At 47.1% G+C, this 14,501-nt stretch overlaps 1 protein-coding gene across 2 annotated transcripts; it reads left to right on the top strand.

Moving 5' to 3' along the window:
* The first annotated feature begins 2,039 nt into the window (after window positions 1-2,039).
* LOC134563587 (lysophosphatidic acid receptor 4-like) lies at window positions 2,040-14,169 on the top strand. 2 transcript variants are annotated; one of them, XM_063421626.1, is made up of 2 exons: window positions 2,040-2,392; window positions 12,505-14,169. In XM_063421626.1, the coding sequence occupies exon 2, from the start codon at window positions 12,658-12,660 to the stop codon at window positions 13,702-13,704; it is 1,047 nt and encodes a 348-aa protein (XP_063277696.1). In that variant the 5' UTR covers window positions 2,040-2,392; window positions 12,505-12,657; the 3' UTR covers window positions 13,705-14,169. The 2 variants fall into 2 exon arrangements, with proteins under 2 accessions (XP_063277696.1, XP_063277697.1); XM_063421627.1 differs by lacking the exon at window positions 2,040-2,392 and adding an exon at window positions 2,427-3,348.
* Window positions 14,170-14,501: the final 332 nt, after the last annotated feature.

The raw sequence follows: 14,501 nt of genomic DNA, 5'->3' as shown, positions 1-14,501 counted from the left end.
GAACAAAGTTAATGCCTTGATCATATATATTCTGGTGGCCTTCAAATGCCAGCTGGATTTGTCTTTTTCTGCTTGGCTCCTTGGAGGGCTCCTAAGTACCCTGAAGTAGGAAAATTGGCACAAGAAAGCATCAATTGACTGAAAATACTCAGCAGGTTTGACAGGAGAATAATTAAGTGTTAATCACTGGGAAATGCAATATGCTCCTTTTCCGGGTAAAATTATCCCATAAATTCAGGTGTTCCTGCCTGGCTGAAATCAATGGGAATTGCGCATCCCAGTCCCAAAGCCACTCTAGCACTGACACAACCAGAGACAGCCCAGAAGTGTCATTTCCATGGGGTTTCTGTGCACAGGCAGCAAATTCTTCAAAGAGGGGGTAAAATTTCTGCTTCAAAACTTTGTGCCTTCTCAGCAGCCATGCTTTCCAATAAGATAACAGCCCAGTTTCCCTTGTTTTCCAAAATAACTCCAGATTATTGATGTCCTGCCAATGTTTTAAAAAGGAGAGTTCACTAAATCCCACCCTGTCCCTAGTCTAGGATGAACACCATGGGATCAGGGTGGGGACACCAAATGGGTTGTGCAGAGATGAAGAGCCCAGGAGTCTGTTCCTTGTTTTTCCATTTTAAAGCAAACACTTTTCTGTAACTGGAACCAAGAAGAGAGGCACCCTCCTCCTTTCTTCATGTTTGGCAAATAAACCTCTCTTAAGGGCACTATGTTGGAAATATTTGTACTTTATTTATTTTTTAAAAAAATACACAGAATGGTTTGATAACATTTGGCCTATTTGGGGGGAGAAGGATAAAGGCATCCACATATTCCTTTGAGTACCTTGGAGGGCAGCAGGAATATATTGCTCTGGGGATGTTTTTTCTTCTCATCAATACCAAAAAATTTATGTTCTATAGGGAAAACGTTGGACTTTTAGGGGTTTTGTGTGATCTCTACAGGTTAGAGAACAGCATTATAGCTCAACCTACAGATTGTACTTTTCCAGCTTCTAGTTTTGGTTGTAGCAGAAAAAATGCTCCTTATAAAAGAAAAAATCCTAAACCAAGTGGTGACTGAATAACCTGCTCACTACAACTTCTGGATTTAATGGCAACCACGGACGGATACAAAGCTGGAATCGCTGCAGTGGTTTAGAAGGATGAACTCCACAAAGGGCATAAATCCCATTCCCAATCCCCTGTAACATTTTAAAGAGTTGTTCTCCCAGTCCTTGAAGTTTCCAACAGCTGAAGACTTTTGTCAAGAGAGTTTAATTAAAGCAATAACTCCGTAGAGAAAGCAAATATCCCAGCCAGGCACAGCTGCCTGGGTCCGTTCCAGGAGCAAGCAGCAAAGCTGGCACCATCACCACATTCTGCCTAGATTCTGGGAGAGGCACGGGAGTTTTGGGTTAAGATTTATTCTTTATTTAATCTTTAAGGGGCCATCAGCCTTCTCTCTAATGGGTCTGCCCAGCCCGGGCAGTTTTGAAGCTGAGATTTAAGATGTTAATCTTCGAAAAGGTTTCAGTGAGCTCATCCTAATCTGTGTCAGAACACCCAGCTCTCGACATTCTTCTTTCCCCCAAAAAAAGCTTTCGAATGCCGCGATGTTGGTCAATGGGTTCCCACTGAGAGCTCTCACCCTCGCATGAGAATGGGTGTGAAAAGCAGCCGCATCTCCCCAGGGATCAGCATTTCCATGCAGCCGCCTGAAAATGCCCACAAGCCACGAAACTGGGTTTCCGTATGAATTTACTGGTGATACTGGCGGGTTTTCCATCCTGAGCCTTCTGCCAGCCCCGCGCTCAGTGGCAGCGATGCCTTTGGCCACGCCGCCACCATTCCCCCACGTTTTCTGCCTCTGTTTTTACTAAACAAATAAAATGGACCTTTGCCCATCGGGGGCAGGAAACATCTGCACCGCCGCCGCTCTCACTCCGAATCCACGCTCCTGTTTTTTGTGTTTTGTTGAACCGAGAGCTCGCAGAGGCTTGAGGCTGAGCAGCCTGGAGCTGCTGGGCTGTTACATGAGATATTCAGGAAGTTATTTGCATGGAGGGGATAAAAAGCCTGTGGCAGCAGCCGGGTGCGCTGCAGAGGCAACTCAGCCACGGTGGCCACCAGCCCAAGGAATTACATCCATCCCAGCTTCACAATGAGTTGTTTACTGGCCTTGGCTGCCTGTGGGAAGAGCCAAGGAGAGCGGAGGAAGAGGAGAGACAAACACAATGCGAGCGAGACGCGTTAGGGGGGAGGCTGGGCTTTAGCAGCAGCCCCGGCATTTCAGCCCTATGGAAGCAGAGAGGGCTGAAAAGGGAATAAAATGAACCGCCCGCCGCCTTGCTGCTGCTGCCAGAAGAGCCTCGTCCCCACCTGAAGGGCTCACATCGAAGGTAAGAGGGGAAAAAAACCAGCTTTTAGGCAGAGGGCAGATTCACCGCGCTGCTCTCCGGGGCACTCCCAGGCAGATGCAGCCACGCTTCTCTGAGTATTTGTAATTACGGCCCTGGAAAAGGAAAGCTGACCGGCTTTCCAGCAGGAATCCAGCGCTTTCAGGGCAAGAGCTCAGACCGTTCCAGTCAGCTCCTCTGAGAAGGTTTAAAACAAAACAACAACCCCGGGCCTAACAAACAGCGCCTTTCTAAATCTGCCTAGGGAGATATTTGATATTTTATGTTCACGGCCAACTTTGCAGCTTCTGAATTTACCAAGCCCTTTCCCGATTCTCAGCTCCCCCTCTGCTCCTCACTTTTTTTAATTGGAAGGCAAAGCAATTACGGCCGCGGGAAGGAAAATCCGAGCTTTGAGGAGCTTTTCCCTGCTCGTTCCCATCGGGCACGCTCTCCCAGGCTGGGTGCCCCGGCTAATTGCTCAGGAAATCCGCGCTGCTCACTGTCGGGCTGTCCTTAAGCTGCTAATTCCGAGCTGGGAGAGGCTCTGGAAGGGAATCCATGTCTAGAGCCCCGCGAGAGGGACCCAGCGGAGACCCGGGGCGGGGCGGGCTCCGACGCTAATAACACATCCCCGCCCAATGGAAAGCGTTTCCTATGGAGACCCCCAGGAGTTCCCCCTGCCCACAACCCCTGCCCAGACATTGGGCCCATTCTTGCGTCCCGTTTTCCCAAGACACGATGGCAGCAGCGCTCGGCAGCCCCGATCCCGCTCGGAACAAAGGCCGGGCAGCTGCCACCCAGCGCGGAGTTTGAGGATGAGCGGCTGAACTTGGACAAAGTGGGATTTTCCGCGTGGGAATAACGCGGTTCGTGTCCCAGGGGCACAAAGGACCGCTGCGGGCTGTCAGGGAGGGATCCCGTGGAAGCACCGAGCCGTGGGAATGGTGGCGGTCCCGGTAAGTCTCCCCTTTCCCGAGACAGGAAAAGCGGCCGGATTTCATGGCAGCTCCGGGTGGGGGTTCTGGAGGCTGAAGGCTCGGATGGACGTGGGGGATGAATCCAGCCGGGTTTCACTGGAGGTCAGCGGTGTTTTCCCTGCGCTGGCAGCTCCCCTTCCTCCTGCTCCAGCCCTGCCATGGCTGGGGCTGCTTAAAGGGAGGAAGATGAGCTCCAAGTTTTGGGAAAGTAATTCCTGTGTGAGCCTCTCAGACTACATGGAAATGGTTCTAAATCCCACTGTAATTCTCCATTCCCATCGAGACTGTCGTTGTGGCACTGCAGGTGACAAGTTTAGGACTTGCCTGTTCTGCTGCTTGTTGTGTGTTTGTGGAAAAGATCCCTTGGTTACAGCTTTCTTTTGTACTTGAAGCCATTGTCATAAAGACACTTTGGGCTTAAAATAGATTGGATGTAAATATGGCATTCACCTTCTTTTAATGGAGGGCTGATTCTCACAAATTACACACACACACAAAAAAAAAAAAAAAAAAAAAAAAAAAAAAAAAAAAAAAGTGAATTAAGTTATAAATATTGTACTGAAAACCTTAAATTTTGTTTTATCACTTCGGCCTCCATTCATGGCTAGAATCTACTCCTTTAAAACTGCAAAATTATGAGAAAAATTTAAAGAGCTCTAAAAATGGGTGTCTGAAGTAAAATGAATGATGAACAACATAATTTAAGATTTAATTAAAGATTTGGCTGTTTGGAGGAGAGAGGATTTAACACAATATAAGCACATGGCAGACAAATTTGCAGGAAAACTTTGGGGGTTTTAATGACATTCCCAAATCATTGTTTGAGAGGAGACAATTGTGTGTGGTTTTTGTGTTGCTGCCCTATAGCAACAGAACAGTCAAATCCAGAGGATGGGAAGTGCAAAGTTCACAGCTCAGTGATAAGGACATTCCCCCCTTGTAGTACTTTTCCATCTTCTTGCCCTGAAGAGCATTCCCTAAAAACAAAACAGGCAGGAAACCCTGGTACTTTGGGGCATTCAAAGTCTCTGCACTTTAAAAGAAAGTCCTGAAACACATAGCGGGGAGGAAGGGGGTGGGAGAGGAGGCTGAGCAAACATTTCATTGGAATCTGAGGCTAAAAATGAGAATCCTCCTCAACTGATAAAAACCGATGTCTTCCAAATTCCAGGGTCAGGAGCTCAGCTCCGTACAGACAAACACAACAAATGCCCCAGTTCCCCACTCACCTTTGTTGAGGGCATTGCAATGAGGCACAAAACTGCAAAGCTGCACCTGGGGTTTCTGAGGAGCAAGGTTGGAAACATTCCCTGGGAAGGCAGAGGATGCTCTCCCAGCTGGAAGATGGATCAGTCCTCCAGCGGTGACCTCATGGCTGGAGCACAAGAGCAGGAATTAACGCAGTTTTATCCAGAGCTTGGGCCAGATCCTGGGGACAGGGTGCACTGTTGGAGGGGATGCGGCAAGGCAATTTGGGATCCTGTCACTGTGGGATTAGGAGCCATCTGGATGGATGCTATGACCATGATCCATCCATGCCAGCTGCCCCTCACCCAGCTTACGGCACATGTGGGGTTTGGGGCTCTGTTTCCCAGTGTCTGAGCCCCTGGTCAGGGCTGTGTGGCTGGAGTGGCAGTCACAGCCTGCCGTGCTCCAGGATCCCAAAGGAGCCGGCAGGGAGCCATCCCCGTGGGCTGGGCTGGGTGGGGATGGCCCCTGGAGCACTCAGCCACCCTCAGCAGGTCTTTCCAGGTCAAGCGTGCGTGCAGAGTCTCACTCTGCTCCTCCACACTTTGCTCCTCCTCCCTAAATAAGGATCTGATTTAGTCCCGGGGAAGGGGAGCCACCACTTTCCACAGAAGGGAAATTCTCTCCCTGAAAAGAGGAGCTCTTTATTCCCAGAGCAGACAGTGGCTCTGCAAGGCTTCCTCCTGCACCAGCTCCCAGTTCAGTCCCATAAAAGGGGTAAAGATCCACCGTGCTCCCGAGCCAGACCAGCCTGAACTGACCCTGGCTGCAGGAAAATTTGCTGGATTATTTGTAATAGGTTTGGTTGGTAGAAAAAGGAAGATCTCTTTATCTTGGCAAGTGAAATTAAGGGATATTCATCAGTCCCTGAGCCCTGAGACAAAGGTGTGTTCTGGTGGCAGAGCAGATCCTTTCTCTGCTCAAAACATGAGCTCATCACTCTGAGACCTTGTGATGCTGGAAATACACAGCCACAACAGACCTCTTCTTTTCCTCTAATAATATTCCCATTTTCCTTTCTTGAACCTGCAGACAACTCACCCTCTTCCTCCCCAGCATGTGTTTTACAGATGGATATAACCATATTTAGCAGGAAAAGCAGCATCCAGCCCTTGCATGATGCCAAAATGTCATTGCTTTGCCCTCATCTCATTCATTAGAAATCTGATTTCTAAGAAGCTTCACTGCAAAAGCTTTGCTGGCTAGCTGAGATTAGATATTTCTGCATTGTGGAGTCATATGTTAGTTAAACACTTTATAGAAAAAGTCAGGTTGGACAAGGCTTGGAGGTGGAAGACATCTCTGCCCCTGAGAGGGATGGAACAGGATGAGCTTTAAGTTCGTTTCCAACCCAAACCATCCTGGGATTCTACAATCCTCAAATTTTCCCCTTTTCCTCTCAGGATAAAACCATTTAAGAAAATAAAGCCCTATTAGGTCATCCGGCCTGCAGTACATAAATGCAGGGCACAGATCCTTCAAGGTCCCAAACAGGGATTGTGTCCAGCCCCATGGAAGGACTGGTCCAGTACCCAAAGGAATCCAGACAGCCCTTCCAGCCAGGCCACCTTGCTAAGGTGAAATTGATTTTTGTGGTGCTGTGCTGGCACCTTCGTGGAAAAAAAGTCCATAATTTCTGGATAATCAGAGGAGAAAGTTCATCTCTCCCATTTCAGCAAAAGGAGTGCAGAGAATCCATCCCAACGGGATGAGGATGGGGTGACAGGAGGGCTCCATGTGGCTCAGAGGAGCTGAGAGAAGGCCACAAGGACTCAAAAAGCCAAGGAATGGCCAAGGAACCACTGGAAATTGTGTCAGGGAAAGCAAAGAAAGGCAGCTTGTTGGGCAGGCTGCTGACTGGCAGCCTTTTGGAACTGTGAGCAAATAAACCCAGGCCTGTTGTTGGAGTCTCCAGTGGCTCAGGGAAACAGAAATCTCTTATGTTTTTATGGGTGTTTTTTTTCTGTTGTTGTTTGGTTTTTTCTTAGCCACACTTTGTAATGAACCGGAGCTACATCAAGGACACAGCAACCTCTACCACAAACATTGTTCCTGGGTGAAAACAACCTGGTCAGGCAGGGTAACTTTGCTTTTCATCACTTCATCAGCTTTTCTTTGCATCTAAGTCTTCTCTATTGAATCCAGCACTGCCATTATCCAGCAATCCCCTCTCAGTGCGAGACCTGGGGCTCCAAACAAGCAGCATTCCCGCACTCCTCCAGCACCAAAGGCCGAGAAAAAGCCGCTCTTACAAGTGTAAAATAATGCAAACTTCGCCCAGAAGTTTGGGGTGAATTCCATCGTTTCCTGGCTGCGGCCCAGCCCCTCTGGAGGCTGCAGGGGATGGGGAAAGGCAGAGCACGCCAAGGGTTAAAGGGTGATGTAAATGGAGAGAGACATTCTCAGTGCAAACAAAAGGAGAGTCATGCCCTGAGGATCAGTGGCTGAATATGGGGTAAGGCAGTTCGCGATTCTCTTCTGAAAGAAACATTTTAATTAGCTCAATCCAAAACAGATACAGCCCAGAGAAGGCACCACGAGCAGGAAATGCTTTGTAGGTCTCAGAGGACAGTGAGGAGACAACGGCGGTGCTCAGCAATTAAAAACAAAACAAAAAATTACAAGGGAAGAAAAAAAGAGAGCGCCTTCAGGATTCGGGCTGAGAGGCTCAGGTTTCCTTCTCTCCTCCATCCTGGAGAATACAACTGGGGTCTTGCTGCAGTTCTGCACAACAGAAAGGAGCTGTTGAGCCTGGAAGGGGTGTGAGGGTTCCCAAGAGCCAAAGCTAGCTCAGACCAGGGGACAGGAGCGGCCGGTGGCTCACACCTCATCCCGGCGCATCTCCGGGCTCACTCCTGGCTGAGTGAGAGGCGATGTCTCCTCAAGCTGCCCCACGTTTGGGGTTTTTCTCTCGCAGAGGATTAGAAAGCAGCTGCTGAAACCTGACTGAAGCGAATAACTCCCAGCCCCACCTCCCTACAGGTACGCAGCACGGGCTGGGGGGTGTCAGGTCCGGTGCCACTGAGCACAATAAGTGTCAAAGCCATGAATAAGAGCCTTCCTGCCCTGTTTTTTAGGCTAATCACCCGCAAACGTCCCCTTTTCCCGGCATACCGGCCGGTCATTCACTCCGATAAACCGGGCAAAATGGCCCTTTGAAGCTCCACAAACCTCCATGGACTTCAAAGTCCCACTTCTGTCTGCTCCTTTCCTACTGTTCTCCAATACATCACTTAGGATTAGGAAATGAAAGAGATTAAAGCGTTTCTCCTTCCCAGCCCTTCGGATCGTCAATGGAGCTTTGTTCACAGGCAGCTGCTCCGCTTCCCACCCTCTAATCCCAGCCTTTCCTTGCTCCTACCGCACCGGGGAAGAAAGCAGGCGAAGGTTACTGGAATCTGCGAGGAGCTCCGGGGAGGATGGAGCACTCACAGACACTCAGCGAGCTGAGCCAAACCCAAAACTGCTGTCTCAGGCTACTTCCCATCCCTACACCTTTCTCTGGAGAGGCCAGATCCAGCATCACCTACTCCAGCTGGTCCACCTTTCCATAAACCCACACTGCTGGTACTGGGAAAACAGAGGCAGCATGGCTGTGCAGCACCAGCTCCTGCCCTGGCAGCCTCCAACAGGGAAAAATCAGCCACCGGCTTGCCCCAAAACTGGAGGCTGGTCCTTCAATCTTCTGTCAGTTCACACTGTCAGAGTTCTCCGTGACCAAAACCAAATCTATTAAAAAAGAAAATAGAACTAAGTGGAAATTCCATTGCAGGAATTGAGCTGTTTAATTTTTCAGGCAGAAAAAGGGGTTTTAAAAATTATTTTTTAATATATAGTAGTTTTGATTTTTTCTATCCAAACAATTGTAGTTTAATCTTATTTTATCTATAGCCACCAGCCCGGAAAACCCCAAGTCCTACAGACTTACACAGAGTTATCATCTCTACAAAAATCTGCCAAAACCCCCAACATCTTCCCACGCAAACCCCTTATTTGAGCCTTCTGCCTAATTAAAGTGGAACAGAGGAAGGAAATACCCCACCAGAAGTTGCAGAGCTGAGTTTGCTGTAAAGTTGTAACCCTGGGCTCCGTGGTGGGAGTAAGTTACACATCCCACAGGCGTTGTAGCAGTAGGGTGAGGAGCAGGGATCTGCAAACCCTGGAGTGAATGGAATTCTTGTCAGGAGAAGGAAGAAATAAAGTCCTTGCTGTGCCCCAGGAAAATCGCTATTTATTTCCAAGGCCTGGGGCTGAGACACTATCAAAGCACAAGGAGTGGTGCCATAACCTGGGACAAAACCCAGAGAAACCTCCCCAAACCCCACTGTCCTGCAAGTTTTGTCTTCTCTACCTATAAACCTTTGTTTCTCAAGATTTAAGAGATAACCTGAGTACACACCATGATAATCCAGCAAAGATCCTTCAGTCTGGGGAGGTTTTCCCATCTGTACCAGACCTCTCAAACCCAGAGTTCAGTTGTTTAAATGAACACACAGGGTGTCCTTCATGTCCAGAGTGATAAAGTTCCACTCATCTGACATCTCACGTGACTAAAAGAAACTGTGATGATGCCAAAAATGCCAGCCCCAAACTTCTTGCTGGTTTTTCTGACCTCAGTTTGCTGCACATGTGAAGAACAGGATCAGTGTGGAGCAGGAAGAATGGGATAATGGAATGACAGGGGCTGTTTTTAACACATTTTTAGATTTCTTTTTTTTGCCTGCAGTAATTCCTGTTCTAACAAACAGAGGCTCTGGATGGAGCTGCAGTTGGGCAGTTTCGAGGTGTCTTGTGGTGCTGGGAGGAGGAAATACAGGACTTGTAAACAGGATACTCAGGCACCATAGGAAGTAACACCAAGTTTTCCTCTCAGTCCATGGAGGATGGGATATTTCTGCTATAAAAGAACAAACCCTGGAGCTGCTCTGCTGAACCTCACTCTGGATTACTGGGTTTTGTGAGGGATGGCTGCTGGAGGTTTGCTGGTACGATCCCTGCTAGGAGAGAGAATAGTCTGAGTTTTATCACAATAAACAGGGGGTTTATTCTGTTACATTCCTCTTTTCCTGACTGGCCCTCAGTTTAAGTACAGATTTAAAGCTTTACCATGCCTGAAACATAAAAAACTCCTACTTTGTCACCTTGTATTTATTTTTAAAAATATATTGCTTTACTTTTTCCCAGCAAGGCAACAGCAGTGGTGACCATGGTGTCCATGAAGACCATCCCACTGCTTTAATCCATAGTGGAATGGAAGGAAAGGGAATTTTACACTTGGAAAACTCAATTTGTGGACTCATCCTACAGAATTTAAAGCACATGGCTGGGTTTCAAAGCCATATGTCAGCTTGTTTAAACACCTCAGGGTTCCATAGGTAAACAAGCCAGGCTGTATTTTAAAGCCCATAAGTTAACTAGACAATTGCTGGCAGGCAATTCCCAGGGATTAGACACTGGAAAAAATGGAATTTGACCTTGGGCTGTCTGAAGCAGAGCAGGGAGAAGAGTCAGGTGATGAAGCATCTTTTTTTTGTGTGTGTGAGGAGTATCTGGATCAGGCTGCTGGCAACGAGCACTTGGTCAGGAGCAAGGGTGAGAGTTCCAAAGGCACCTTTTAAACCTGGGTCTTGAGGAAGTGCCAAAATTCAGGCCAGGTTGGAAGTTGGGGTTTCCATCAGGCTCCCAGGCTGTGTGAGGTTTCAAGGTCACCCAATCCCTCTGAGATGTCCCCAGCAGGACCCAGAGTGAATCCTGGACCAGGAGAGTGTGCCCACCTAGGGTTCACACACCCAAGGAGTCACATTCCAGCAAAACCACAAACTCTCCTGATGCAGATAACAGGAATTGTCTGCACTGGGAGGGAGCTCCGAGCCAAAGATTTGATGCTTTAGGCTGAAGGTGAAACCAAGGCTCAGCTATTCCTGCTGGAGTTCATGTGAGCTTTCCAATCCAATTTAGCTCTTGTTTAAAGGTATTTGGACTTTCAGGTAAGACCTTTCCTTTTTTTCCTTCCACCACAGATCCAAAGAAAGTGAGTTCAATTCCACATTTGAGGTTTTACTCCTGTACTTCTCATAAATTTAAATACCTGATATAGATTTTTTTAGCTTGTTTCCCAATAAAGATCATTTAATCATGAATTTAGTAGGAAAAAAACCACCTCTACAGTAGTGACCTCCATGTTCCAATTCATCTTTTTGGATGTCCAAAGGATGAGGTCATCTCGGAAGGGAGATCTGAGCATCCTCCTTTCCTACTACTTAGCCAGGTGCAAAGATGAGGTGCTGCCTGCTCCCAGGGTCACAGCACCAGTTTTTGGGGAGCCTGTGGTTCTCCAGGCATTCCCAAGTGAGGAACTTGCCTTCCACTCAGCAAAGCCATGGCTACCCCAGCTTTCCCAACCCTTGCCATTTTACCAGCAAGGCTGACAGCTTGCATGTGAGAGCTCCCAGGAGGAAAACATATGGAGAACATCTTGTATTGATGGTTTGCATCTCAAACTGTCTCGAATCCATGCTTTGTTTTCCATTTTATTTGTTCATATGTTGCTACTGCAACCTTTAACACAACCCAGTGACAGGTTTGGAGCTGAAACTCCTCTGTCAGGGGATCACTTTGGAAAAGATCCCACTCTTCACAAGGGTTTTGCCTCCAAATTACTGCTAGTTGTAGCTCCTAAATTTCTTAGATTACAAGGAATCTATGCCAAACTAGTTCATATTTGTTTGGCTGGAGTTTATAAGGGAAAGGTCTTTGCCTTCGTGACCCAACTTTGCTCCACTTTTCCAAGAAGTGCTGAGCTCAGCTCATGATCCAACTCACAAACTCTCCTTGCTCTAATGAGGAGACTTTCCAAGGGATTAAAAATTGGGATTCACAGGCATTAAAAATACTTAAAATAGGCAGGAGAGATGATCCAGGGAGTTCAGGAAGCACCTGTGTCCAAGTAAAAGCATGTTCACTTCAACTCCACATCTCCAAAGCTCGCTGAGTTGGGACAAAGTCTTAGAAGAGTGTAGTCCATGAGACTTCCCAAATTTCACATTCCAAACCTCGACAAAAAATAGCAATGAAAAGCAGCTGTTGGTACAGCTTAGATAATTTTTTCTTGGGAAAGTTTTACACTTGAAAAAAAATTCCTTTTGGAAGTAATATCCTATTTGCAGACGTTTTTAAACAGGAAAAAAAACCCAAACATGTCTTTGGAAAGTGTTTGATAAATATTTTTGAGGTAAAACAGTTTTCCACTTTGGAAAATATGCGTAAGGATGCTTCTCTTTTCAATTAGAAAAAAAAGGTAAAGCAGCTCTTCATTATAGATTTGGGGGTTTTTTAACACTTTTGCATCAAACAGAGGTTGAAAATCCATAGAACTTGCTTTTGTGCACAATTTAAAGCAAACAATACAACTTTCAACTTTTCTCCTCTTGTTACAGTTTTGGTGGAAAATTTCAGATGTTTCATTCTGTTAAATTTCTTTCCAAACATACTGGGCCAATTCCATCTCAGATTTTAAAGAAAAACCTTTCCAAGGGGGAAGCTGGAATTATCATCAAACTGCCTTGGGTTGGAAGGGACCTTAAAGCCCCTCTTGTTCCAACCCCTGCCATGGACAGGGACACTTTCCATAGACCAGGTTGCTCAGAGCAGTCACTCTCCTTCAAACAGGAGGATGAAGGAGTGATAGAAGGAAAGGAAAGGCCAAATTCAGTAAATTCCATCTTCAAATGTGAAAAACCCAAATAATAGTGGAATCTGGAAAGACTTGAAAGCTTGAAAACTAATTCCTGGTCTTGTTTGCACATCCATTAATTTGGGAATTTTTCTTGCACAGCCACTTCGGGGGACTGGTTCAAGACTGATGGCAGTTCTCTCTCTCTCCTTTAGGATGAAAGGATCCATGAGCCAGATGCGGTAGGAAGGAGTCCAGCCACCTCCCTGGAATGTGTTCCTTCGGGAAGGGACGAGCTCCCTGCCTTATTTTATGGATGTCACTGAAGTAGACTTTGAAAGCCTTTGGAAGCCCATCCCAGTCTTGGCATGGGAAACCACAGCAACAACCATACCTGCCTGACAGATGATTCCTTCAAGTACAACCTGTATGGAGCCGTGTACAGTGTGGTCTTTATCCTTGGCTTGATCACAAACTGCGCCTCCCTCTTCGTTTTCCTCTTCCGGATGAAGATGCGGAGTGAGACGGCCATTTTCATGACCAATCTGGCGGTTTCGGACTTGCTTTTTGTCTTCACTTTGCCCTTTAAGATTTTTTACAACTTCAACAGGCACTGGCCCTTCGGGGACACCCTGTGCAAGATCTCTGGCACAGCTTTCCTCACCAATATCTACGGGAGCATGTTGTTCCTCACCTGCATCAGCGTGGATCGCTTCCTGGCCATCGTGTATCCCTTCCGCTCCCGCACCATCCGCACCAGGAGGAATTCGGCCATCGTCTGCGCTGGCGTTTGGATCCTGGTCCTCAGCGGTGGAATTTCGGCCTCGCTGTTCTCCACGACCAACGTGTCCAACACCAGCACAACCTGTTTCGAAGGGTTCTCCAAAAGGATCTGGAAAACCTACCTGTCCAAGATCACCATATTTATTGAGGTGGTGGGATTCATCATCCCTCTGCTGCTCAACCTCACGTGCTCCTCGCTGGTTCTCCGGACTTTACGGAAGCCGGCTACCCTGTCCCAGATTGGGACGAACAAGGAGAAAGTGCTGAAGATGATCATCGTGCATGTGGCCATCTTTGTCGTGTGCTTTGTCCCCTACAACTCCATCCTGTTCCTGTATGCGCTCGTGCGCTCCCAGGCCATCGCCAACTGCTCCCTGGAGAGGTTTGCCAGGACCATGTACCCCATCACGTTGTGCATCGCCACCCTCAACTGCTGCTTTGACCCCTTCATCTACTACTTCACCTCTGAGTCCTTCCAGAAGTCCTTCAACATCAAAACCCAGATCAAAATGGATTCTCTTTTCAAGACAGAGATGCCGCTCACAAAGACGGCGCTGCCAGCGCCGCAGGATGAGATCAGTGACCAGGCCATCACCAACGGAGGAGATCCCACATCTGAATCCCATTTCTAGGGAGATGTTTACACAGGGAGTTATCCCCCGTTAACTCCTGATGAACACCATGAGGCAAAGAGCAGTTCTAGAAAGTGGGGGTTCACACATGGGGTTAATGAAGAAGAGCTGCTGAGAGATCCTCGCACTGGGATGGTCCCATCACATTCCACAGGTGAACTCAAAGTAGGAAAATCTCAATGGATCTCCCTTTGGAGCCTATGGATAGGCTATAACACATGCATCAACTCAGGAGGGAACAGAACAGTTTTTTTAACCAGAAGATGCCAACATTTGGCATTTTCCCCTCTCAGCAGTTGACATGGGACCAGTTGGGAAATAGAAAATTTCATTTCCTTAGAGATTCCTGCCAATATTTCTGCCTTCTGGAGGTGCATCCTCATTCTCCTATGTTAACTCAGTAACTTCCCACAATATGTATGTTTGCTTACAAAGGCATAATAAAAGCTTGTGGCTTTTCCTGACTTCACTGCCAGATTGTAGAGCCTGGTTATCCTTGAGACTGGAATTTATGGAGAGGTTTGAAGTGTAAATAGTTGTTTAGCAATTAGGCAAAAGAGTTGCTTGGTGACAGAAAAGATATTAAGAAAAAAAATTATTATTACTACAGTTCTGAAATATGAAGTTTCATTTTTATCAGATTAAGCTGTCGTTTAATATATTTGATTATTTTTAATGCCACATCTGGGGAGGAGTAAAGAGCTCATTAATGATTTGTTGCACCTGGGCTTTTATATTTCTGGGGATTACATGACTACTTCTGGGGAGAGCTGGACTGTAAAGTCAGCTGTAGAAGG

The sequence above is a fragment of the Prinia subflava genome, chromosome Z (assembly GCF_021018805.1).
Source record: "Prinia subflava isolate CZ2003 ecotype Zambia chromosome Z, Cam_Psub_1.2, whole genome shotgun sequence".
In the NCBI taxonomy this organism is placed as follows: Eukaryota; Metazoa; Chordata; class Aves; order Passeriformes; family Cisticolidae; genus Prinia; species Prinia subflava.
This window is presented reverse-complemented; position numbering and strand designations above follow the sequence as displayed.